This window comes from Phyllostomus discolor, chromosome 2, assembly GCF_004126475.2.
Source record: "Phyllostomus discolor isolate MPI-MPIP mPhyDis1 chromosome 2, mPhyDis1.pri.v3, whole genome shotgun sequence".
Taxonomy (NCBI): Eukaryota; Metazoa; Chordata; class Mammalia; order Chiroptera; family Phyllostomidae; genus Phyllostomus; species Phyllostomus discolor.
The window spans coordinates 120,404,473-120,430,958 of record NC_040904.2 but is presented as its reverse complement, the minus strand read 5'-3'; the positions used below and the strand labels follow the sequence as shown (position 1 = coordinate 120,430,958).

Sequence of the window (26,486 nt, the reverse complement as noted above, 5' to 3'; positions counted from 1 at the left end):
AGAATATGTGATTTTGCTGGAGGTTAGCAGTTTCACAAAGTTGGACTGATAAAAATTTGATTTAAATAAATATAGTTTGCTAAAAATCTACTTGAGATAGCCTGAAAGGGTATAGGATAAAGGATGGGCTAATTATCTAACTAGAGTTAACATATAAAAAACAAATCACAAGCAACTTGAAAGTTTAACATAATTTACATTTGCTGATACAGTTTAACAACAACAAAAAGGGCCTTTGCCTTGGTACATTCCTATTAGCCTTGTCAATTCTAATGTTTATACAAAAACAGTTTCAAAGTCTTCTCATTTCGCCTCTACAGAAGAGTGCTACACTTTACCTCACTTTACTTGGACTACTTTACTTTAAAGCAGTAAGTAGCTGTTTTAGGAAATAGAAGTCCCATATGATATAGTGAATGCACCTAAAGTATATCAGTGAATTAACCAAAAGAACACATAGTCTACCTTTTGTGGTCCTATATTTATAAGAGATGAGGAAATTTTTAGTGCTCTTTATTTACTACTTATATTCTAATGCACTGATTTGCTACATTTCTTCAGTCCTGGGGATACCAGAGATGGAAACTGTTGCTGATTTTCACTTCTGCTTTTCACTTCCACTTACTTCTCAACATTAAAATAATATTCTCCTGGTTAATTATATTTTTTGATATCTACAGTTAGTTAACCTATAGTTGGTAGTTATGAAAGCAAGTTTTTGTTTGCTATGACAGGTATTCTAAAATATACTGAAAGGTTGTATTAAATTACTCCCAAATCCCAATCTTAACATTCTATTGAAAATAGAATGGTTCTGAGGATCATACACATGTCAGTTTACTGAGTCTGCAATTATACCATATATATACACGATGTTACCATGTCAGGGGAATAGGTGGAACTAAGGCAGGGGCGCAGGGGATATTTAAGAAAATTTCTTTGTAGCTTCCTGATATTTCAGAACCTAGTTATTTAAGAATAAAAATGTTAAAAAAGAAATAAGTCAAAGGACACTCACCTGAGCCACAATAGACAGAATTCCTACCATAGCTATGAATGCTGCAATTTTAACAGATCCAAAACCTATGACCTGTGAAAATAGGGGCAGGGTGGGGGGGAGAAATATTATTGTTAATACAGATATTATAAAATTAAGAAATATAAGCCCTGGCTGGTATAGCTCAGTGGATTGAGCGCGGGCTGGGAACCAAAGTGTCCCAGGTTCGATCCCCAGCTAGGGTACATTCCTGGGTTGCAGGCCATAACCCCCAGCAACCGCACATTGATGCCTCTCTCCCTCCCTCTCTCTCTCTCTCTCTCTCCCCCCCCCTTCCCTCTCTAAAAATAAATAAATAAAATATTAAAAAAAAAAGAAATATAGTATTCTAGTAAAGCTATAGGACTAAACAGTTGAAAAAACTTCATAAAGCCTTGACAATGTCAAATTAAGGCAGTGCTGAAAGTTGAACATAATTAACTAGTAATTTATATCTACATCTGATTTTTCAAAAAACAATACAAGCAGGTACAACTTAATTTAACAGATATTTTAAAGATATTTTGTTATATGCCTGTCTATTGTTTCATATTCCTTCCCAGCCCAAACCCACCAAAAAACAAGTATGATGTTATCAAGCATTAGAGAAAATATAAAGAAAATAATATGACTTAATCTGACTTTTGATTCAGAATTTAGAATTTACTCACTAGCAAATTCAGTGGCTCTCAGCTTGGCTGTACATTAAAATCATGTGGTACAAAGAAGCAGAAAGGAGGGGAGAGCTGAGGGGAGCAATGAGGCTCTGCAACCTGTTTGAGACCAAATAAATCAGATTCTCTGGGCCTAGACAAAGATATGTTTCAAAAAGTTTTCATGGTGATTCTAATAAGCAGGCAAAGTTAGCTGGCAATAATTTCTCAGCCTCTTAACCTTAACATAACTCTGAAATTCCTAAAACTTTTAGTTTTAAATATCAAGTTTTTTAAAAAGTTAAATTCGCAAAATATAACCAAAGACACTGAAATAGAGAACAGGCTGACAGTGTTCAGAGGGGAGAAGGGAGGGAATTTCAGGGGAATTGCAGGGGAAAGGGGGAAGGGTTTACAGGAACAAGTATAAAGGACACAAGGATAAAAAAACTAGGGGCAGGTGGAAATGGGAGGGAGGAGGGGAGGACTGGGTGGGTGGGCTGGGATGGGAGTAAAAGATAGGAAATTGTACTTCAACAACAACTAAAATAAAATTTAAAAAAAAGAAAAAAAAGAAAAGTTAAATTCTCTCCCCTGCATTAAAATTCTATAAAATTCAGAAAAAGAACTTTAAAATTTTTAATAAAATAGAATCTAAAAAGACAATAGTAAATATTAATGTATCTAAGAACTAGTTTTTTGAAAATATAAACAAAATTGACAAACCTATTTTTTAAGAAAAATATAATATTTTATTTCACCTTCATTTCATCTTTTTCCAATACTGATTCTCGTTTTTGTAGATTGGAGCTCTTGACCTATATAATTTTCTTTCTCCCCTAAGAACTTATTTTAATATTTCCTTTTTTAATTAAATTTTAAAATTGTTGTTCAAGTACAGTTTTCTACCTTTCCCCCCACCCCTCCCTATCACCCCAGCCTTTCCCACCTCCCTCCCCCATTTCCACACCCCCTTGTTATTGTCCATGTGTCCTTTATAATTGTTCCTGTAAACTCTTCACACTTTTCTCCCATTATCCCCTCTCCTCTCCCCTCTGATCACTGTCAGCCTGTTCTCAATAACTATGGTACATTCACACAATGGAAAATTGACAAACCTTTAGTTAGAATAACCAAAAGAAAAAGAGAACAGACTCACATAAATGAAATCAGACATGAAAGAGGAGATTTTACAACTGATACCACACAAAGGTTTATAAGGGACTACAATAAACAATTATATGTGAACAAAGTGGTCAACGTAGAAGAAATGGGTAAATTCCTAGAACCATAAAAACTACCAACACAGAATCACAATGAAATAAAAAATCTGAACAGATTACCAGCAAGAATCTTCAATCAGTAATCAAAAATCTCTCAAAAAACCAAAGTCTAGGACCAGATGGTTTCACTAGTAAATTCCACTAAACATGCAAAGAAGAATTAATACTAATCCTACTCAAACTCTTCCAAAATATAGTACAGAGGAGAATTCTTCCAAACATTTTACAGGGCTAGCATTATCCTGTTACCAAAACCAGAGGATGCCACAAAAAAAGAAAATTATCAAGTATAGGGCAATATCTGTGATGCAAAAATGTTCAACAAAGTAGTAGCAAACTGAGTTAACAGTACATTACAAAAAATCATATGTCATGATCAAGTGGGATTTATACCAGAGAGGAAAGGATGGATCATTCAACATCTGCAAATCAGTTAATGTTATACTATATTAACTAAATGAAGGATAAAGATCATATGATCACCTCAATAGAGGCAAAACATTTGGCAAAATTCAATGTCCATTTATGATAAAAACACAACAAAGCAGGTATGGAGGGAAGGTACCCCAACATTATAAAGGCCATGTATGATAAGTCCACAAAAACACCTACACACACCCACACACAGCTTTTCCTCTAAGATCAGTAAAAAGACAAGGATGTCCACTCTTGCCACTTTTATTCAAAATAGTGTTGAAATCCTGGCAGCAGCAAAAAGGCAAGAAAATGGGGAAAAAAAGCATCCACACTGGAAATGAAGAAGTAAAACTATCACTATTTGAAGATGACATAATAGTATACCTAGAAAATCCTAAAGACTCCATCCATCAAAAAACTGATGGAACATATATAAATAACCAATAAAGTTGAAGAATATAAAATATATAAAAGTCTGTTGCCTTCCTATACACTAACAACAAAGTATCAGAAACAGAAATGAAGAAAACAATCCCATTTATAATAAAAAAGAATAATACCTAAGAAAAGCCTTTTTTATTTTATTTTACTTTAATCTTCCCACCATCATTTGTCTACCTTAGTTCATGCCCATGCGTCATACATATAAGTTCTTTAGCCTTTCCATTTCCTATACTATTCTTAACCTCCTCTATTTTCTACATAGCATTTATGCTTCTAATTCCCTGTACCTTTTCCCCCATTCTCCCCCCACCTGTTCCCCACTGATAACCTTCCATGTGATCTCCATTTCTGTGATTCTGGTTCCTGTTCTAGTTGTTTCTTTAGTCTGTTTTTTTTTTTTTAAAGTAGATAGTTATATGTTGTCATTTTACTATTCGTAATTTGGATCTTCTTTTTCATAGGTAACTCCCTTTAACATTTCATATAATAAGGGCTTGGTGATGATGAACTCCTTTAACTTGACCTTCTCAGGGAAGCACTTTATCTGCCGTCCATTCTAAACAAAAGCTTTGCTGGATAGAGTAACCTTGGATGTAGGTCCTTGCCTTTAATGACTTCAAATACTTCTTTCCAGCCCCTTTTTGCCTGCAAGGATTCTTTTGAGAAATATCTATCAGCTGATAGATAGTCTTATGGGAACTCCTTTGTAGGTAACTGTCTCCTTTTCTCTTGCTGCTTTTAAGATTCTCTCCTTATCTTTAATCTTGGGTAATGTAATTATGATGTACCTTAGTGTGTACTTCCTTGGGTCCAACTTCTTTGGGATTCTCTGAGCTTCCTGGACTTCCTGGAAGTCTATTTCCTTTGCCACACTGGGAAAGTTCTCTTCCATTGTTTTCCAATAAGTTTTCCATTTCTTGCTCTTCCTCTTCTTCTGGAACCCCTATGATTTGGATGTTGGAACATTTAAAGTTATCCTGGAGGTTCCTAAGACTCTCCTCATTTTGAATTCTTGTTTCTTCATTCTGTTCTGTTTGAATGTTTATTTCTTCCTTCTGGTCCAAACAATTGATTTGAGTCCTGGTTTCCTTCCCTTCACTGTTGGTTCTCTGTACATTTTCCTTTATTTCACCTCTCATAGCCTTCACTTTTTCCTCTATTTTGTGACCATACTCAATCATTTCTGTGGACATCCTGCTTACTGGTGTTTCGAACTCTGAATCTGATAGGCTGGCTATCACATCATCACTTAGTTGTACTTTTTCTGGAACTCTAATCTGTTCTTTCATTTGGGCCATATTTTGTGTCTGGGCATATCTATTACATAGTAAGGGGTGAAGCCTTAGATATTCGCCAGGGTGGGGAAACTGTTGTGGCACAGGTTGTGGGGGAGGCATCTGAGAGGGAACAATGCCACTTTTTCAGCTCTCAGCTGGCTTTCAGTCACTTCCTCTGCTACCCACAAGCAAATTAGGCCTTTCTGGTGCTAATTCCCCGGTGAATGGGTTTGTGTACATTCTAGGACCCTGTGCACTTTTCCAATGAACTCTCCTGTGAGGCTGGGAATTTCCTCTGCCGCCTCAACACCCAAATGTATTTTCAGTCAAAGGTTTTGAGGCTTTATTTCCCTGAATGGAACCCTGGGTTGTGTGGTGTGTCTTGCTCCCAAGTTGTTCCTCCAAGCTTATCCACAAAAAAATGTGGGACTGCCAACTCCGCCCACCTCTGCCTTTCTGCAAGTCCTCTCCCACCCTGGCTACCCTTCTCTGCCCCTCCCACTGGTCTGGGTGAATGTTTCTTCTTTAACTCCTTGGTAGATTGATTTTCTGGTAGGTCTTGTTATTTTTTGTTTTTAAATTTTGTTGTTTTCCTTTTGGTTGTGTGAGGAGGGAAAATATATCTACTGATGCCTCCATCCTGGCTGGAAGTCTGGAAAAGTCTTTAAAAGGGAGGTGAAGATTGTACTCTATACTGTGAGAACTATAAGACATTGTTGAACAAAACTGAAGACACAAAGAAATGGGAATCTCTTCCATGTTCTTGGGTTGGAAGAATTAAGGTTTTTAAAATGGCCACATTACTTACGCAAAGCAATATATAGATTTAATGCAATCTTTATCAAAGTCCCAATGGCATTTTTCACACAAATAGAACAAAAAAACCCCCATTAAATTTGTATAGAACCACAAAAGACCCTAGAGCGCCAAAGCAATCCTGAGATAAAAGAAAGTCTGACTTTAAATTATACTACAAAGCTACAATGATAATAACAGTACAGTACTGGGAGAAAAACAACCACACAAACTAATGGAACAGAATTGAAAGCCCAGAGATAAACTCACACCTATATGGGTAAATAGTTTTCAACAGAGGAGCCTAATACATACAATGGAAAAAGGAAAGTCAAGTCTCCTCAATAAATGTTGTTGGGAAAACTGGAATTACACATACAACAGAATGAAACTAGATTATTACCTGACATGATACTCAAATATTAACTCAAAATGGATTAAAGACTTCAAGATCTCAAGCAATAAAATACATAGCAGAAAGCAAAAATAGGCACTAAACTTATGGACCATGGTCTCAGAGAGGGTTTTTGTGAACTTGACCCTAAAGGTAAGGAAAGTTAAAAAAAAAATTCAATGGGACTATTTCAAACTGAACAGGTAATGTACAGCAAAAGAAACGATTAACAAAACAAAATGGTAACCAACTAAATGGGAAAAGATAAATGCAAATGATACCTGATAAGGTGCTAATATTCAAAATATATAAAGAATTCATAAACACTATTTAAAAAACCATAAAAAACAATTCAATTAAAAATGGGCAAAGGATCTGAATAGACACTTTTCCAGGAAAAGATACCAATGGCAAACAGGTACATGAAAAAATGCTCAATATCACTCATTACAAGGGAAATGTTTATCAAAACCACAATGAGATACCACCTCAAAACTTTCAGGATGGTTATTAGCAGAAATAAAAAAAGGAACACTTTTGTGTACTCTTAGAGGGAATGTAAATTGGTGCAGCCACTATGGACAACAGTGTGATGGTTCCTTAAAAAATTAAGAACAGAACTACCATATTACCCAGCAATCCCTCTTCTGGGTATCTACCTGAAAAATTCAAAAACACTTATTGATAAAGATATGTGTATACCTATGTTCACTGCAGTATTTATTATTCACCATAGCCAAGACATGGAAACAACCTAAGTGTCCTTTGACAAATGACTGGATAAAGAAGATGTGGTACATACAATAAATAGAACAAAAAGAAAAAATATTGTTTGGGACAACATGGATGGATCTTGAGGACACCGTGTTTAAGTGAAATATGTAAGTCAGACAGAAAAGGGTAAGAACAGCATGATTTCACTCACATGTGGGATATAAAACAAAAAGCAACTAATGAACAATCAAGACAAACAGTCAAAAAACAATAAAAAACATCTCACAGATATGGACAACAGGATGGTGGTTACCAAAAAGGAATGGGGTTGGGGGAGGAGAAGAGGGTAAAGGGGATCAAATACATGATGACAAAAGAATACTAGTCTTCAGGTGGTGAGTCCTATAAAATTGTACATCTGAAATGAATATAATGTTATAAACAAATGTTACGCTGATAAATTTAGTAAAAATAATAAAAAATAAAATTAAATACCTAAGGGAAAAATGTTTTGTTTCTTTACACTAATATTGAACTACCAGAAAGATAAATTAATTTCAATTTCAATAGCACCAAAATGGAATAAAATATATAGGAATAAATTTAACCAAGAAAAAAAGATTTGCATATTTAAGACTGTAAAAATATTAATGAATGAAATTGAAGAAGACATAAAGAAATGGAAAGATGATCTTTTCAATAGCATTGGGGATAATGAGTGTTGGCAGCCAAGTAGGTAGAAGCTGATTACACTCGCTCTTGCACCCAAGTTGGACACTTGGCTGATCTTCCAAAAAAATCCCTGAACATTCAATGTAATCTTAGCTGATAAGAAGTTTGGAAGCAAAGGAGTACAGAAGACACTTCACAACAAGCAGTAAGGAGATTTTATAGATGGAAGGGGAAATACCTCATGTGTAGTGCCTGTAGCCACAGAGAACTCAGTCAGAGACGGAAGATTTGTGGCTCCCTCCTCTCCCAGGGCAGGGAATTGTGAGGCCCAGGCCAGGAGTGACTTGAATATACAAGGTCAGGGAGAGCCAGGGTGCACATACACAGCAAGTAGCACACCCATAGCTTCAGCAGCAAATGCGAACTGGGAGAGTGCCAGAGAGAGAGAGAGAGAGAGAGAGAGAGAGAGAGAGAGAGAGAAAGAGAGAGAGAGAGAGAGAGAGGGAGAGGGAGATACTATCTGAACCTGGGTCAGGTGAAGGAGGCTGGATACAGCCTGCTGTGACTGTGAAAGACTCTTGACTTTTTGGACAGGTGGCGTGTATGGAAAGTCAGACAGTGACTCAGAGCTGCAGAAGGAATGCCCAGAGAAACTCTTTAAATGGGGAGCTGAGGTGTGCTTGGCAGGAACTTGGCACACAGCTGCCCTACCAGCAATGGGGAGGGATTGAGGGCGCAACATGCTCCTACTTGGTGCAGCTGGCAGATTGATCAGAAAGGTGCGAAGGAAGGGGATCTCTGAGCACCAGTCCAGTGCAGCTAGAAGGGTGGAGGCTGTCCAGAGTGGAGATGCAGGCCTCTCTCTGCTGTGAGGGCAGTGGACTGGAAACTGGAAGCGTGGGAGCTGTGCACCTGAGATTATTTAAAGGCAGAGAGAGCCTCCTTCCCTGGCAGCAACTGAGCCTCTGGGAAGAGAAGGTCGCACCCAGCTCCCACTTCCTGCAGGTTGCAATTCTGCAAGGGAAAGACAGCAAGAGGAATGCCTAGAGGGACAACACTAAACTTCTCTCAGGGAGACAAAATACACTGGTTCCTAGGGCCCTATTTCACTAAGGCCAGCAAAGCAGGGAGATCAGAAAACGGTATAGCAAGGGGAAATCAGGACCCTGTTTGGCCTTGCTCGCACACAGAGCTGCTGTCAACACCAAGCAGGAGAGAGCTAAACCTCTTACATAGATTGTCCCCCACCCTGAGATAGATAGTTAATTAATCAGAAACTACACATTATTGGAAATCAGCTGATACGGACCAAGGCAGGTGGTGCAGGGGCAGGGGTTACACACCCACAATTCTCCCAAAGACTGAACGGTGTCTCAAGGGAAACCCAGAGGTCCCACCATCCTGATCACAACAGAAACTCCCTCTAGAGGCAGGTGAAGGTGATATAGGTGGTGTTGGCAGAAGCTGGGACAACCCACCACTGGACCTTTAGCTGATAAAAACCAGAGGCAGATCCAGAAAGAGAAGTCAGAAGGCAAACACCAAATGGCTGAGATGAATTTCAACTCACTCTTCTTCAGAATTTACACTTTTTTCTTCCTTTCACATAGCCTTTTAATCTTTATATTTATTCTTTTCCTTCAAATGTAATGCAACTAATTTATTACTTTATTTTTTATTCTTTTTATTTAGATTTTATATTATTTTTTATTTTATTGTTATTTCAAATCTCACATTGCACCCTTCCCCTGTCTTGCTTCATTTTGCCTTCTTCCTTGCTTTCTTATTTGCGTAGTAAGTTTTATTTTCTCCCAAGCTATGCTTTGTTCCTATTCCTTACTCTTAACTATTTCTCCTCCCTCTATCCTCTCAAAGAAAGCATTCTTCCCTTAGCTCACATTCTTTTCTCTGTTCTTATAGTATTCTTATTTTCTTTCTACTTTTATGAAGTGTGGCTTGTTTGGCATGGATATTGCAGTTATTGGTCTTCTTCTTCAACAGTGTTCCTATTTGTTCACCATTCTTGGTACTTTAAATCTCATAGGTTACTCTTCTCCTGTCTTACTCCATTTTGTATTCCTCCTATACCTGCTTATTTCACTTAGGAATTTTATTTCATTTTCCCTCTCTTAGCCTAGATTCTATTCCTTACTTGTATTATTTTTTCTCCCCCCACCCTCTCGAAAATCATTTTTCTTTACTGTATTTATATCTCATATTCTCTTTGTTCTTATGTATAATATTCTTATTCCTTTTCCACCTTTATTAATCTTTACTCAGAAGTCATTGTTATCAATCCTGTGGTTTTTCTGCAGTTTATTTACTTTTGATTCACTAACTTTATGATTTTATTTCAAACCTCAGAGTATATACTGTTTTTCTTTCTTACTCCATTTTGCCATTGCCCTTCCCTGTTGTACTTACATTTTTATATTTTATCCTCTCCCTTTTCACCTTGTTTATGTTTCCTTCTCATTATTTCTCCACCACTTCCCACTCAAAATCATTTTTCTCTCCTTGAGTCATCTCATATTCTGTTTTCCAATCTTATAATATTTTTAATCTCTCTCCACCTTCATTAATCCTTGTTTAATTGCTGTTGATATTGCTGGTGTGGTGAGGGGTTATTTTTGCTAGCATGGGTTTCAATTTATGGTCATAGTGCTTTGTTAACCAACAGCTGTACAACAGCATACAAAACATGGTGGGATTTGAGACTTCAACTCAGCCAGATGAAGGAGAAAACCCACCAATGAATGAGCCACCAAGAATCAAAGCCCAACTATAAGACAGCCCACATAAACTGAATATAAAGGGTACTCCTGAGGCCTTCAGATCAGGTGATCAAAGAGACTGCACCACTGAGTCCCACAGAGCTCCAGCCACAGAAGTTAACCCCACAAAGACAGGCAGGCAAAGCAGAGCAACCTGAGAAGCATAAAAAAACAAAAAGTAGAACCGAAAATAGGGAGACAGAGGAAGAACCACCACAATCAAAAGGAATGGAGGAATCCCCTGAAAAACAGCTAAATGAAATAGAGGGAAGCAATCAACAGGCACAGCATTCAAAATAATGGTTATAACAATGCTCAAGGAACTCAGTGACAACTACAAGGAACTTAGTGGGAACTGTAGCAGCATGGAAAAGGACATAGAAACTATGAATAAAAACCAGGAGGAAATGAAGAATACAATATTTGAAATGAAAAATACACTAGAATAGGAATTAAAATCAGGCTAGATGAAGCAAGCTAGATGAAAGCAAGGACCTACAATAAAGAATACTCTATCCAGAAAGGCTCTCTTTTAAACTGGGAGGTAAAATAAAGAGTTTAACAGACAAAAGAAGGCTAAAAGAGTACATCCCCACCAATCCAGCACTGCAAGAGATGGTAGAAGGATTGCTATAAAAATGACAGGACAAAGAGAGAGATACAGAAAAAAAAATGGCAATAAATAAGTACATGTCAATAACAACCTTAAATGAAAATGGATTAAATGCTCCAATCAAAAGACACATGGTTGCTGAATGGAAAAGAAAACACAAACCACACATATCCTGTCTACGAGAGACTCACCTCAGAACAAAAGATCTATACAGCTTGAAATGAAGGGAGAGAAAAAAAATACTCCAAACAGACAGACATTAAAGTAAAGCTGGAATAGCAATACTTATATCAGACAAAATAGACTTCAAAATAAAAGACATAAAAGGGGACAAAGTAGGTCACTATATAATATTTAAAAGACAATGCAACAGCAGGGTAAAACCTTTATAAAAATATATGTACCCCACATAGGAGCACCTCAATATATAAAGAAAATCCTGGAGGACTTTAAGAAAAATATTGACAACAACAGTCATTGTAGGGGATTTTAACACCCCACTCTCAACAATGAATAGATCTTCCAAACAAAGAATCAGCAAAGATATTGTGGCACTGAACCATACTCTAGATCAAATGGACTTAATTGATATGTACAGAACCTTTCACTGCAAAGAAGCAAAATATACATTCTTTTCAAATGTATGTGGAACATTTTCAAAAATAGACCAAAGAGTAGGACACAAAACAAGCATCAACAAATTCAAGAAAATTGAAATCATCTAACATACATGCTCAGATCACAATGGATTAATATCCATTGTGGATTAATGGGTTCTATCAAAGAAACAAACTCCCTGGTAGTCTGCCAAAGGGCAGAATGTTACAATATAACATTCTAAATGAAGAAAAAACTCAAATACACTCAAATATATGGAGACTGAATAATATGTTATTAAATAAAGAAGGGGTCAACAATGACATCAAGGAAGAAATAAAAAAATGCCTGGAAACAAATTAAAATGAACACACAACAACCCAAAACTTGTGGGACACAGCAATATAGGCCTCAGGAAGCTAGACAAAACACAAACAACCTAACCTTACATCTAAAAGAACTGGAGGATCAACAACAACATCCAGAGAGAAGAGAAGGAAGGAAATAACCAAGATCAGGGCACAGAACAAAATGACATAGAAACTAAAAGATCAATTTTAAAGATCAATAAATACAGGAGCTGGTTCTTTGAAAGATAAACAAAATCAACAAACCTTTTAATCAGATTCATCAAGAAAAAAGGAGGACCCAAATAAATAAAATCAGAAATGAAAGAGAAGTTACAACTGATACCACAAAAATACAAATGATTGTAAGAAATTCCTACAAACAACTTTATGACAAGAAATTGGGCAACCTGGGCATAATGGACAAATTTCTAGAAACATATAATCTTCCAAACTGAATCCAGAAGAAGCAGAAAGCCTGCATTGACTGATAACAAGTGAAACTGAAGCAGTTTTTAAAAACTCACGGCACACAAACTATGCACCAGATGGCTTCACAGGTGAATTTCAACGAATATTTAAAGAATTAACTCCTACCCTCCTCAAACTATTCCAAAAAATTCAGGAAGAAGGAAGACTCCCAAACTGTTTTTATGAGGGGGTATCATCCTAATTACAAAACAAGGTTAGACACAAAATAAAAGAAAACTACAGGCTAATATCTCTCATGAACATACATACCAAATTCCTCAACAAAATACTGGCAATCTGGACTCAGAACTACGTTAAAAAGATCACAAACCATGATCAAGTGGGATTCATCCCAAGGATAGTAGGATGGTACAATATTCATAAATCAGTACAAGTTTTATACCACGTAAACAAAATGAAGGACAAAAATCATATGATCATATCAACAGAACCTGAAAAAGCATTTGATAAAAATCAAGCACCCATTTATGATAAAACACACAGGAAAGTGGGAATAGGCGGAGCATACCTCAACCTAATGAAGACAATATATGAGAAACCTACAGCCAACATCAGACTCAAGGGACAAAAACTAAAAGTATCCCCCCAAAGATAAGGAACAAGACAAGGTCGTCCGCTCTCACCATTCTTACTCAACATAGTACTAGAAGTTCTAGCTACAGTGTTTACACAAGAAAAAGAAATAAAAGGCATTCAAATTAGAAAAGAGGAAGTAAAACTGTCACTGTTTGCAGATTATATCATAGTTTACATAGAAATCCCTATAGTCTCCAATAAAAACACTACTTGACCTAATAAGTGAATTTGACAAAATAGCAGAATACAACATCAATACTCAGAAATCAAAGGCATTTTTGTACAACAATGAAATATCGGAAAGAGAAACTAGGAAAAAATTTCATTAGCAACATACAATAATAGTACACAACAACAAAAATAATAAAGTACCTAGGAATAAACTTAACTAAGGAGTTAAAGGACGTTATTCAGAAACTACAGAACACTGAAGAAAGAAATTGATGAAGATACAAATGAAAGGATGTATACTTTATATTCATGGATTAGAAGAATCGACATCATTAAAATGTCCATACTACCCAAAGTTATCTATAGATTCAATCTAATACCTATTAAAATACTAATGCCATATCACACAGATCAAGAATAAATATTTCAAAAATTTATAAGGAACTCAAAAAGACCCTGATTAGCCTCAGCAATCTTAGGAATGAAGAACAACATAGTAGGGATCACAATACTTGGTATCAAACTATACTACAAAGGCCACTATAATCAAAACAGTATGTTAGTGGCATAAGAACAGACATATAGATCAATGGAAGAGAATAGAGGGCCCAGAAATAAACCCATGTGTCTATGGTCAATTAATTTTTGACAAAGGGGCAAACGCATACAATGGAGTAAAGAAGCCTCTTCAACTTCCAACCAAGATGGAGGCGTCGGTAGACACACTGTGCCTCCTTGCACAACCCAAATAAAGACGATAAAAATATAGAAACAAAAAAACAAGCAGTACTAACAGAAAATTGAACTGTACAGAAGTCTGACAACCAAGGAGTTAAAATAGACACATTCATCTAGACCGATCGACCAGGTGAAACTGGGAAGCAAGACAGACCACACAACACAGGGCTCCAGTGTCGGGAAATAAACCCTCAAAACACCGACTGAAAACACCTGTGGGGGTTGAGGTGCCAGGAGAGACTCCCAGACTCACAGGAGAGGTTGTTGGGAAGACCCACAGGATCCTAGAATGGGCACAAGCCCATTCAAATGGGAATCAGTACAAGGGCCCTGTTTGCTTGGAGGAAGTGGCTGAAGGGACTAAAATCTGGCAGAGAGTGGAGCTAGCACCATTGTTCCCTCTCGGACCCCTCCCCCACATACAACGTCACAACCCAGTGACTGGGTTAACCTGCCTGGGTGAACACCTAAGGCTCCGCCCCTCACTACATAACAGGCATGTCAAGACAAAAAAAAAAAAATGGCCCAAATGAAAGAACAGAAAAATTACAATTAAGCGATGAAGAGATAGTCAGCCTATCAGATGCACAGTTCAAAACACTGGTTATCAGGATGCTCACAGAACTGCTTGAATTTGGTCACAAACTAGATGAAAAAATGAAGACTATGCTAAGTGAAATAAAGGAAAATGTACAGGGAACCAATAGTGATGGGAAGGAAACCGGGACTCCAATCAATGGAGCGGACCAGAAGGAAGAAAGAAACATCTAATCAGAACAGAATGAAGGAACAAGAATTCAAAAAAAATGAGGAGAGGCTTAGGAACCTCCAGGACATCTTTAAATGTTCCAACAGCCGAATTGTAGGGGTACCAGAAGGAGAAGAGGAGGAACAACAAGTGGAAAATTTATTTGAACAATAATACAGGAGAACTTCCCCAATCTGGCAAAGGAAATAGACTTCCAGGAAGTTCAGGAAGCTCAGAGAGTCCCAAAGAAGAAGGGCCCAGGAGGAATACACCAAAGCACATCATAATTACATTAGCCAAAATTACAATTAAGGAGACAATCTTAGAAGCAGCAAGAGATAAGGAGGCAGTTACCCACAAAGGAGTTCCCATCAGACTGTCGGCTGGTTTCTCAAAAGAGATCTTACAGTTAAGAAGGAGCTGGAAAGAAGTATTCCAAGTCATGAAAGGCAAGGATCTACATCCAAGATTGCTCTATCCAGCAAAGCTTTCATTTAGAATGGAAAGGTAGATAAAATGATTCTCAGATAAGGTCAGGTTAGAGGAGTTCATCATCACCAAGCCCTTATTGTAGGAAATGTTAAAGGGACTTATCTAAGAAAAAGAAGATAAAAAACATGTACAGTAAAATGACAGCAAACTCACAATTATTAACAACCACACCTAAAACAGAAGCAAAAAGCAAACAACTAGAATAGGAATAGAACCACAGAAATGGAGGGTTAACAACAGGGGAGTGGGAGGAGTAGAGAGGGGGAAAAAGTACACAGAATAAGTAGCATAGGTGGGAAGTAGAAAATAAAATGGGGAGGGTAAGAATAGTATGGGAAATGTAGAAGCTAAAGAACTTATAAGTATGACACATGGACATGAACTAATGTGGGTGGGAAAGGGTGTGCAGGGTGGAGGGGAGTAAAGGGGGGGGAAATGGGACAACTGTAATAGCATAATCAATAAAATATATTTAAATAAATAAGTAAATAAATAAATAAACTATCTTCAAAATAGAGAGACCTGGCTGGTGGGGCTCAGTGGACTGAATGCCAGCCTGTGAACCAAAGGGTCAACGGTTCCATTCCCAGTCAGGGCAGATGCCTGGGTACCCATTCAGGGGCATGTGAGAGGCAACCACACATTGATGTTTCTCTCCCTCTTTTCTCCCTCACTTCTGCTCTCTATGAAATAAATAGATAAAATATTTAAAAAATATATAAAAATAAAAATATATCCAAAATAGAGGAATTTATCTAAGGAGGACTCCTCTGACAAGTGGAGTAAACCAACAGAAGTTCCAGTGAAATCAGTAAAAGAGCAAGGCTGGACTACAATGGAAAGCGACTCAGGTCCCAGCAATCTCAGAAACCTGAAAGAAAAGCTGGAAAAAAGAACTTAAAAAAATGTCGTTAAGTCAGTTTCTTTTTGAGGGGACAAAGTAAAGTATAAGTTTTTAAACAACAAAAAATCAGAGGAGACAAAAGATTAATTTGATTATTGTTTGTGAGCCACCTTGGAATCCATAGCAACACCGAGCTGTGGCCTACTGAGGATGGCTCAGCAAGCTGGCAGGGTACTTTGATGTAAACTTTCCCTCTCTGTAAAGTTTAATGGATACTATCAAAGATTCAAAACATTAACCCTTATGGGTGTAGCTCAGTTGGTTTTGTGTCCTCACACAAAACGAAAAGTTGCTGGTTCAAGTTCTGGTCTGGGCATGTGCCTGGGTGGTGGGCCAGGTCCTCAGCTGAGGCATGTGTAGGAGGCAACCGATCAGTGTTTTTCTCACACATCAATGTTTATCAGCCTCTCTTTCTCCCTCCTTTCTCCTCTAAGAATAAATAAACATATATTAAAAATATAAAGATTTACAACATTGTGACAAATTGTTCCTGCTAATTTTCTTTATGTATAATTTTCAAGGAACTTTTTTACACAGTAAACATTTTACTATATTTTAAAACATCATTGCGTTCAAGGTTTCCTGCCTACTAATTATATGTCAGCACCTACATTTATATCTGGAAGCAAGAATTTTCCCCAAATACCTTTAGACAGAAGCCAATCTTAATTTTCCTTATGTTCAAAAGCTACTAGACACCCACTACCCACCTGCCTGAGATAGAGAAAAAAACTTGAATACTGTCCAGCTTCAGGAAGGTAAGAAAGAAACACGGTAATGCAGATTAGTAAGACGGTAGAATCTTTTCCAACTTTCTTCAGTGACTAGGAAAAAGCAGAAAGAGACATAAAAAGCAAACAGCATAGTAAATATAGTCAGTAATATTCTAATACCATTCATGGTGTCACATGGGTACAAAACTTATCAGGATGATCACTTAGTAAGTTATATTATGTCTAATCACAGGGAGGTACACCTGAAACTAATAAAATATTGTATGTCAACTGTAACGGAAAAATTAAAAAGAGAGCAAATAGAAACTAATGTCACTGATATTCTGTGATAATGGCTTTATTGTTAAGGTAGATAATGAAAGTTGAATGGATTATAAAAGGAAGAAAAGTTTAACGTTAAATATATCACCATCTCTCTGTGGAGATTACAATTCCTAATTTCTGCAGTATGTATTTCAAATATTATAGCTTACGTGCATGCACATACACACACTTGTTCATTTTTATTTAACAATACTGGTTCACATCCTGAAACAGACCCTGAACATCCTATAAACAGACCCTGAAAACACACTGCTCCAGAATCATTTAAGAAAATCACATCTCTTTTTCATTCATAATACAACTTCTTTAAAGCTATAAACAGATAGGGGTTTCATTACACATAAATTCACTCTATTCAACATGTTAGTATTCAATTTGTCTATAAGCTAGCTGACAAATTAGGTGGGAGGTCTGACCAGCTGTGGGTGTATGCTTGGTTTCCTTCTTTCTTCATGTGGCAAAACAGATGGGGAACAAATAGAATCGGCAGGGTCCCTAAGGGGGTGTTTTTGAAAAGAATTTCTAATGAGTTAGTTTTCTCATCACATGTATTTTTCCTAAAAGGTAAACTTGGGAGATAACAAGCAAAAATCAAATCTCTGGTTAATTTTTTTCTGAACATATTTTCTTCAAGAACAATTTCAACCAAGAGGGGAGAGATAAAATTCTTCTAAGTACTTTTTTGAGATGTTAATAAGGTTCTCCCATGCCAAAAAAATAAAAAACATTCTAGAAAACAAAAACAAAAAATCCATTCAATCTGTAAAACAAGTTCAAAGCCTTTGTTCTAAGTGGATGTATTTTGACAACTTAGAAAATAAGGACTTTAGTCAGACCAAATACTTTTATCCTTTTTGAAGTTTCAGTGAATAAAAACTACTTCAAATGGCCACCTTCACACATTTTGTTTAAAAGGCAGTAAAAACCACCATGCAACAAACAAACAAACAAACAAAACCCCCAGACAAAACAAAAACCTTCTTTCCCTCCTCAGGGACAAATTAAATAGACAGTTTTTCTCTCTTCCATTGTGATAACCACATGCTTAGCTTAAGGAATATCAATTCTATATATTCCCTGGTGCACAGTCTACCTCAATCCCTTCCTTGTAATTATTTTTTTTTCATACTTTTACTGGAGACAGAAATGGATTAACAACTGCTGGGATGCTTGAGGTTGTACAAATGTTCTTTTATTTGCATGACTTAGAAAGATACTTAGAAAAGTGTTTCCAGCCCTGGCTGGTGTAGCTCAGTGGATTGAGCGCGGGCTGTGAACCAAAGTGTCGCAGGTTCAATTCCCAGTCAGGGCACACGCCTGGGTTGCAGGCTACGGCCCCCAGCAACGGCACATTGATGTTTCTCTCTCTCTCTCTTCCTCCTTCCCTTCCCTCTCTAAAAATAAATAAATAAAATCTTTAAAAAAAAAGTGTTTCCATAATTTTATTTACCGCAAAAGGGTCTGCTTGTTTCCAAGTAATCTGAACTCCCCAGGACAGTGGTCTCATTTTCTCCGGGAAAGATTCTGGAACAGCCAATAAGATGAAGCAAATGTCCACAAGAGCCACCACTGTGGCCACCAGTACAACGAGACTGTCTCCATAGCTGGCAGAGAGGTATGCTCCAATGGCTGGACTGCTGACGAGACTGGCTGCAAAGGTGGCTGAGACCTGTGGAAAAAGCACACTCTCACCCAGGGTCCCCTATGCAGCAGGTACATACATATGTATGTTCCTGTTCTCACCCAGGGTCCCACAGGTGCATACCTTCAGTCATCCTTCCATTGGTTTTAAACAAGACAAAGAAATGCATTGTACAAAAATTTTAAGAAAGAAAAAAAATTAATTTTGTTTTAAGAATTTTTTTCACCACTATTAACTAATTGGAGATATCCTGGAAAGCTACAAGAGTAAAATATAATAATGTTATTAAAAATAAAAATTGTGCCTGGCTGGCATAGCTCAGTGGATTGAGTGCAGGCTGCGAACCAAAGTGTTAAAGGTTCGATTCCCGGCCAGGGTACATTCCTGGGTTGCAGGCCATAACCCCCAGCAACCGCACATTGATGTTTCTCTCCCTCTCTCTCTCTCCCTCTCTCTCTTTCTCTCTCTCTCTCTCTCTCTCTCTCCCTTCCCTCTCTAAAAATGGATAAATAAAATCTTTTAAAAAAATATTGTGAAAACCTCCCCCATAAAAAAACAAAACATGCATGCTTTAGTCTTCTTTAATTGAGAAATGGGGATGTAGGGAGAAAGGTGTAAAAAATGCCTGCAGGGCTTATGATAAGAATCTGCAAATTACCCAGAGATTGTCCTTGATTATCATTTCCCAAAAATATGCACTGTTTGAGCTTTTGGTCAAGATGGCAGAGTAGGAAAGTGTTGTACTTCCTCCCATGACCACATAAAAATTACAAATAAATTACAAAAAAAAAGTCATTATTGAGAGCCTCCTGAAGACTACACAGAAGTCCAATACCTAAGGATACAAAGAAGAAGCCACATGGAGACTGGTGGGAGGGGCACATACACAGGATGGGCTGGTCCCGTACCCACATGTGGTTGTTAAAATCAGGAGGAATATCTCAGCAGCAGAGGTTTCCCTCAGAGGAGCAAGGGGTCCCAGTCCAAAACCAGGCCCCCAGCTCAGGATACCAGCGCAGGGAAGATTAGTACCCATAACTTCTGTCTGTGAAAACCAGCAGGGATTATGGATGAGTGAGATAGATAGCTTCTGAAGTCCCAGGAGTTCCTCTTCAAAGGCTAGTGCATGAACTTACTCACTGACAGACTAACTCACTCTGAGCTCCAGCACTGAAGCAGCAGCTTGAAACATACAGGGAAAAACTAAATTGTCTGGCACTGGAGTGAATGCTAGAGGGGCAGCTTTCTCCAAGACAGAAATGCTGGTAAAGGCCATTTTTCCTTTCCTGAGCCCTCCCCATTTAGGTGCAGGTTGTGGAGAGCCAAGCAGGATAATGCATGCCACAGGAGTTGGAAGCAGGCCTCAGGTTCAGCACAGGTGCCCTAGGCCACGGAAGACTGCCTGATAGATTGTTGTAAGAAAAGAATGACTTGGCTGCTTGCTATATCACTGTACCAAGAAGGAGCAGCAAATGTTCTTAAAAAATACAATGTACCTAGCCTTGTGGTTTGTCTTTCTCACGCTCTGCTTCAAAGCTTACTCATTATATACAGCCTGACTTCACCAATAAACAATTCCCTCCTCCGCATCCCAGAGAAGGGACTCCACCTGACCCCACTTTGACTCTGCCTTTTACTTCTCAATCCCCCATTGCCTTCCCTCAGGACCTGACCGATCTAGCCGTGCTGGTCGAGGTACAGGTGAACACCATATCTGAGTCTCCATTACCCTGGCTAACACTGTTAACTCAGCCCCGGTGATTCCCCGATACTCTGTCCCACCCAACTTGCAGGCTCACTAAAGCCACGTCAGTGTTTACATACAAATGGCTAATTTGGCTCATGCTGTAGACTCTCCTAAATTCTCCTCAAGGTGAATCAACACGGTGAACAAACCTCCAACAAGAAGCATCTGGCCTCAATGTGCCCTATACCTCCTGATAAGTGACCCCAGGCCCAGCACTAGTGGGAGTGGCCCCAGTTCACAACTTGACCTCTTCCAGGTACCTCCAACACCAGAACAAGTGGTGACCATCTGCACAACTCCTTGTAACACATCTAGGTAGGGTGCAGACAGTGGTTGACATTGGCCTGCACCTCCCAGAAGGCCCCAGAGTCAGGCCACCTGGTGGAAAGCTTCAGACCACACCAAAGCACAATCTAAAAACCTAGACAAAACTGATAAACATTTAACCAGACTCATCAAGATGAAAAGAGAGAGGATCTAAAATAAATAAAGTCAGAAACGAAAGAGAAGGAAATCGTGATGCAGGAAGAGGAAGATAATACAGACTACAATTTGAGGAGCAGAAGGTGACCAAGGCCAAGTATCCTCCAGTCAACTGAAAGTATCAGTATTTGGGTCATTCAGGGGATATCTTGTTACATGCATGGGGAGATACTTTGGAAGAAGCATTGGAGCAATGTGCAGTAGCCACATTAGGTTATGGGACAGATACTAGAACTGTGGAGGCCCACCAAACCATAAAAGTAGAAACAAAAGGAGATGACTTACAGTCTCTTCTCTTTCACTTTTGGATGATTGGCTTTATAAGTTTGGAGCTGATGAATTCTTTATACCTTGGGAAGTGAAAGTACTTAGTATTTATCAAAGAAATTTCAAACTATGGTCAAATGGGTGGGGGAAAAATATCTCATTGTCCAAGTCCCCTCAGGAAACTGAAGTCAAGGCAATAAAATATTCAGCAATGCAGGTCTAGAATGAAGAGAAGCCAGAAGTTTCTGTGATCATTGACATTTAATATACAACAAACAAAATAACTCCTATGAAGAACTTTTCTTTTTCTTTTGAAAAGATACCATGATACCACGATAAAAATTCTACCATATCTGATAATATATGATGATCTGCAAGAAATTTTTTACTTAAAGTGTGACTTTCACAAATAGAAAATCAAGGCACAACCTTGGTCTCTATTAACCACACAATCAAATGTTAAAGAATTCTTCAGATGACAACTATGGTTTCTCATTTTTCAATTCCCTGCCATAGCAGAAGGAGGAACACACTCTTTGAATGGAATGCCAGCCTCTAGCCTGGTCCCAAAACAGATCATTGATGTAAGCAGAAGCGTAAGAGACTATGATGGCTCCATGCTCTTATTGAATCCAGTTTGGGAAAAACATTATAATTTGAGAAACCCTACAATCAGGATTTTGCATTTCCTCCAAATTGGTAAAGACATATATTTTCTAAGTGTATATTAAGAAAAATGGCATTTTAGATTGCTGTGGAAAGAGTCATCCTATATGGCAGTTGATTATCTTAGAAGAATAATTATAATCGAACATTAGAAGACTTAAAAAAATCAACTGAGAACTGACAATGGACATGATAGAACTACAAAAAAATTATTAAGAAAATACTACAACTGGGGGGAGTTGCAGCCGAAATGGAGGTGTAGATAAAAACCCTTTGCTTCTTAGCATAACCAAAAGGAAGATAACAACCAATCAAAAACAATAAACAACCAAAAGTGCCAGAAAATCAAACTGCACGGAATTCCGACAATCAAGGAATTAAAGAAACATTTGCCAGACCAGTAGGAGGGATGGAGAGGGGTATCCAGGTGGGAGAAGAGAACCTGCAGCAAGGCTGCAGACCACGCAAGTGGGGAGGGTCTGGCTGAACGGGAAACTAAAGACTCAAGCTAACTGTAAACTACTGTGGGGGTTGCTATGGCGAGACAAACTCCCAGTGTCAAGCGGCTGAGTTTGTTGGAAAGTGGGGCTAGTAAGAGCTGGAAGCAACCTAAATGCCTACCAATAAATGAATAGATCAAAAAATTATGGCACATTTACATGATGGAATACTACACAGCAGAAAGAAGGAGCTCCTGCCCCTTGAAACAGCATGGAGGGAACTGGAGAGCATTATGCTAAGTGAAATATGCCAGGCGGTAAAAGACAAATACCATATGGTCTCACCTGTAAGTGTAACCTAATCAACAAAACAAACAAGCAAGCAAAATATAATCAGAGACGTTGAAATTAAGAACCAACTGACAGTGACCAGAGGGGAGGGGATATTAGCAAGAAAAAGGACAAGGGTTAACAGGAACATCTATAAAGGGCACAAAAAATTATTAAGAAAATACTACAGGTATTTAAGTTTCTTAAAGGCGGGTAGGATCAAGGATGAGAAGTAGGGATGGTTGGGTTGGGGGAAGAAGGGGTGGAAAATAAAGGCAACTGTACTTGAACAACAATAAAAAAAGTAAAAAAAAAAAAAATAGTGGGGCTAGAGCCAAGCGAGTCACATGGTTCTTTATCTAACCCCTCTCTCACAGAGAGCATCACAATACGGCAAAGAGGATTGCCTCGGATGGCTGAATACCTAATGTCCTGCCCCCCTACAACATAATAGGTGTGCCAAGATGAAGAAATATGGTTCAAATGCAAGAACAGAGCAAAACTCCAGAAAAGAAGTTAAGTGACAAGGGGATAGCCAACTTATCTGATGCAGAGTTCAAAACACTGGTAATCAGGATGCTCACAGAAATGATTTAGCTCAGTTCCAAAATGAAGGAACAAATGAAGTTTACCCAAAGTGAAATAAAGCAAAATATTCAGGGAACCAACAGTGAAGGGAAGGAAACTGGGACTCAAATCATTGATTTAGAACAAAAGGAAGAAATAAATATCCAACTGGAACAGAATGAAGAAACAAGAATTCAAAACAATGAGGAGAGGGTTAGAAAACTCTGGGACAACTTTAACTGTTCTAACATAAGAATCATAGGGGTGCCAGGAGAACAAGAGGAAGAAGTTGAAAATTAATTTGGACAAATAATGAAGGAAAACTTCCCCAACCTGGTCAAGGAAACAGACTTCCAGGAAGTCTAGGGAGTCCAGAGAGGCTCAAAGAAATTGGACCCAAAGAGGAACACAATAAAGCACATCATAATGACATTACCTAAGATTAAAGATAAACAGAGAATCTTAAAAGCGGCAAGAGGAAAGGAGAGCTACCTACAAAGGAGTTCCCATAAGACTATCAGCTGATTTCCCAAAAGAAATGTTGTAGTTAAGTAGGGGATGGAAAGAAGTATTTGAAGTCATGAAAGACAAGGACCTACATCCAAGACGACTCTATCCAGCAAAGCTATCATTTAGAATGGAAGGCCAGATAAAGTGCTTCCCAGATAAGGTGAAGTTAAAGGGGTCCATCATCACCAAGCTCTTATTATATTAAATGTTAAAGGGATTTATCTAAGGAATAGAAGATCAAAAACTATGAACAGTAAAATGAAAACAAACTCACAACTATTAACAACTGAACCTGAAAAAAAGAATATGTAACCTAGGCAACAACTAGAACAGGAACAGAATCAGAGAAATGGACATCATATGGAGGGATTTCAGTGGGGAGAGGGAGAGGAAGAATGGGCGGGAAAGGTACAAGGAATAAGCATAATTGGTAGGCGTAAAATAGATGGGGAGAGGTTAAGACTGGTATGGCAAACAGAGAATCCAAAGAATTTATATGTACAATCCATGGACATGAGCTAAGGGGGAAGGAAATGCTTGAGGGCTGGGGGCGGGGGGGGAGCATAGGGCCAAGGGGGAATATAGGGGGGAAATTGGGAAAACTGTGATATCATAATCAAGAAAATATACTTAAAATAAATAAATTATACACAGTCTGTCCAGAAAAAGTCCAGCCATTGTCAATATATTGAGAATGGTTTGTGCAGCATTGATGTAATGTGACTGCCAAGGAGAGAGGACTGGAATGCGCATGGGTAAACAATGATGACTGCACTGTAGTCATCAGTGGGAGCATTAGATGCCTTGTACTGTGTGGCTGTTGCAAAATGACTCAGCAGGTAGAGCAAGCAACAAATCTGCATTCAATTTTGTGTTAAGCTTGAACATTCCTCCACAGAAACTATTCTGAATGATTCAGAAGGCCACAGCTATGGGCAACTGGTGATTGGCAGCTTCATCATGACAATGTACCCCTCTTGCACCATATCTCATGCAGAGGTTTTTTTTTGTGAAACATCAAATCACTCAGTTGACTTAACCTCGCTACAGCTTAGATTCAGCGCCCTGAGACTTTCGGTTTTTCCTCAAACTAAAATCACCTTTGAAAGTGAAGATTTCAGATCATCAACGAGATTCAGGAAAATATGATGAAGCAGCTGATGGTGATTGGGAGAACTGTGTGAGGTCCCAAGGCACCTACTCTGAAGGAGACTGAGGGGTCATTGTCTTACACACACTATTTCTTGTATCTTCCTCAATAAATGTCTCTATTTTTCATATTACATGGCTGGGTATCTTCTGGACAGACAACATATATATTTTGGTGCTGAGTTGTGTGAGTTGTTTAAAAATTGTGGAGATCTACCCCTTATTGAATATATCATTGGAAGTTATCTTCTCCCATTCAGTAGGTTGTTTCTTCATTTTGTTGACAGTTTTCTTTGCTGTGCAAAACCTTTTTAGTTTGATGCAGTCCCATTCGCTCATTTTTTCTTGTTTTCTTTGCCCAGAAGATATATCAGAAAAAAATACTGCTAACAGAAATGTCCAAGATTCTACTGCCTATGGTTTCATCTAGGAGTTTTACGGTTTCGAGTCTCACATTTGTCTTTAATCCATTTTGGGTTTATTCTTGTATATGGTGTAAATTGGTGATTGTTTATTTTTTTTGCATATACCTGTCCAATTTTCTCAATATTGTTTAATAGACTGTTTCTACCCCATTGCATATTCTTGCCTTCTTTGTCCAATATTAAAGGATCATAGAGATGTGTGTTTATTTCTGGGACTTCTATTCTGTTCATCTGTGTCTGGTTTTATGCCAGTAACAGTATAAATGATTTCACGTAGTATACTTTGATATCAGGTAGTAATAAGGCTCGAACTTTGTTCTACTTTCCCAAGATTGCTGAGGCTACTTGGAGTTTTTTTGTGGTTCCATGTACACTTTTGGATTATTTGTTCTAGGTTCTATGAAATATGCCATTGGGATTTTGATAGAAATTCTGTTGAATCTATTGATTGCTTTGGGTACTATAGACATTTTATGATGTCAATTCTTCCTATCCATGATATCCATATATACCATTTATTTTGCAATTTATTTGTATCTTATTCAATTTCTTTTCTCAGTATCTTACAGGTCTTTTACCTCCTTGGTTGAATTTCTTCCAGGTACTTTTTTTAAAATGCAATTTTAAATTTGACTGTTTTCTTAGTTTTTTCCCTTTTCCTGTTCACTATTAGTGTATAAAATGGAACAGATTTTTGGATATTTACGTTGTATCCTGCTATTTTACTGAATTGATCAGTTGTAGTGGTTTTCTGGTGGAATCTAGGGTTCTCCATATACAGTATCATGGCATCTTCAAATAATGACAGTTTTTTTTTTTACTTTTTCCTTTCCAATTTGGGTGTATTTTAGTTTTTCCTCTTATCTCACTGCTCTGGCTATGACTTCCAGTACTATGCTGAATAATAGTGGTGAAAATGCACATCCCTAGTTCCTGATTGTAAGGGAAACATGTTTAGTTTTTACGACGGAGTATGATGTTGGCTGTGGACTTGGCATACATGGCTTTTATTATGTTGAGATATGTTCCCTCTACATTCATGTTGCTGAAAGTTTTTAGGATAAA

General features: G+C 37.9%; 1 protein-coding gene and 1 pseudogene across 2 annotated transcripts in view; one reads left to right on the top strand and one right to left on the bottom strand.

Annotated features, from left to right (window-relative positions):
• MFSD14B (major facilitator superfamily domain containing 14B) overlaps positions 1-26,486 on the bottom strand; it is a 134,191-nt gene that overhangs the window by 13,630 nt on the left and 94,075 nt on the right. For both annotated transcript variants that reach the window (XM_028532217.1, XM_036018421.1), the window contains 3 exons: positions 18,646-18,864; positions 16,848-16,961; positions 1,019-1,090 (listed from right to left, as the gene is read on the bottom strand). In XM_028532217.1, the coding sequence (XP_028388018.1) occupies positions 1,019-1,090; positions 16,848-16,961; positions 18,646-18,864 (405 nt within the window). The remainder of the gene's footprint in view (positions 1-1,018; positions 1,091-16,847; positions 16,962-18,645; positions 18,865-26,486) is intronic.
• LOC118498953 lies at positions 20,497-21,625 on the top strand (annotated as a pseudogene).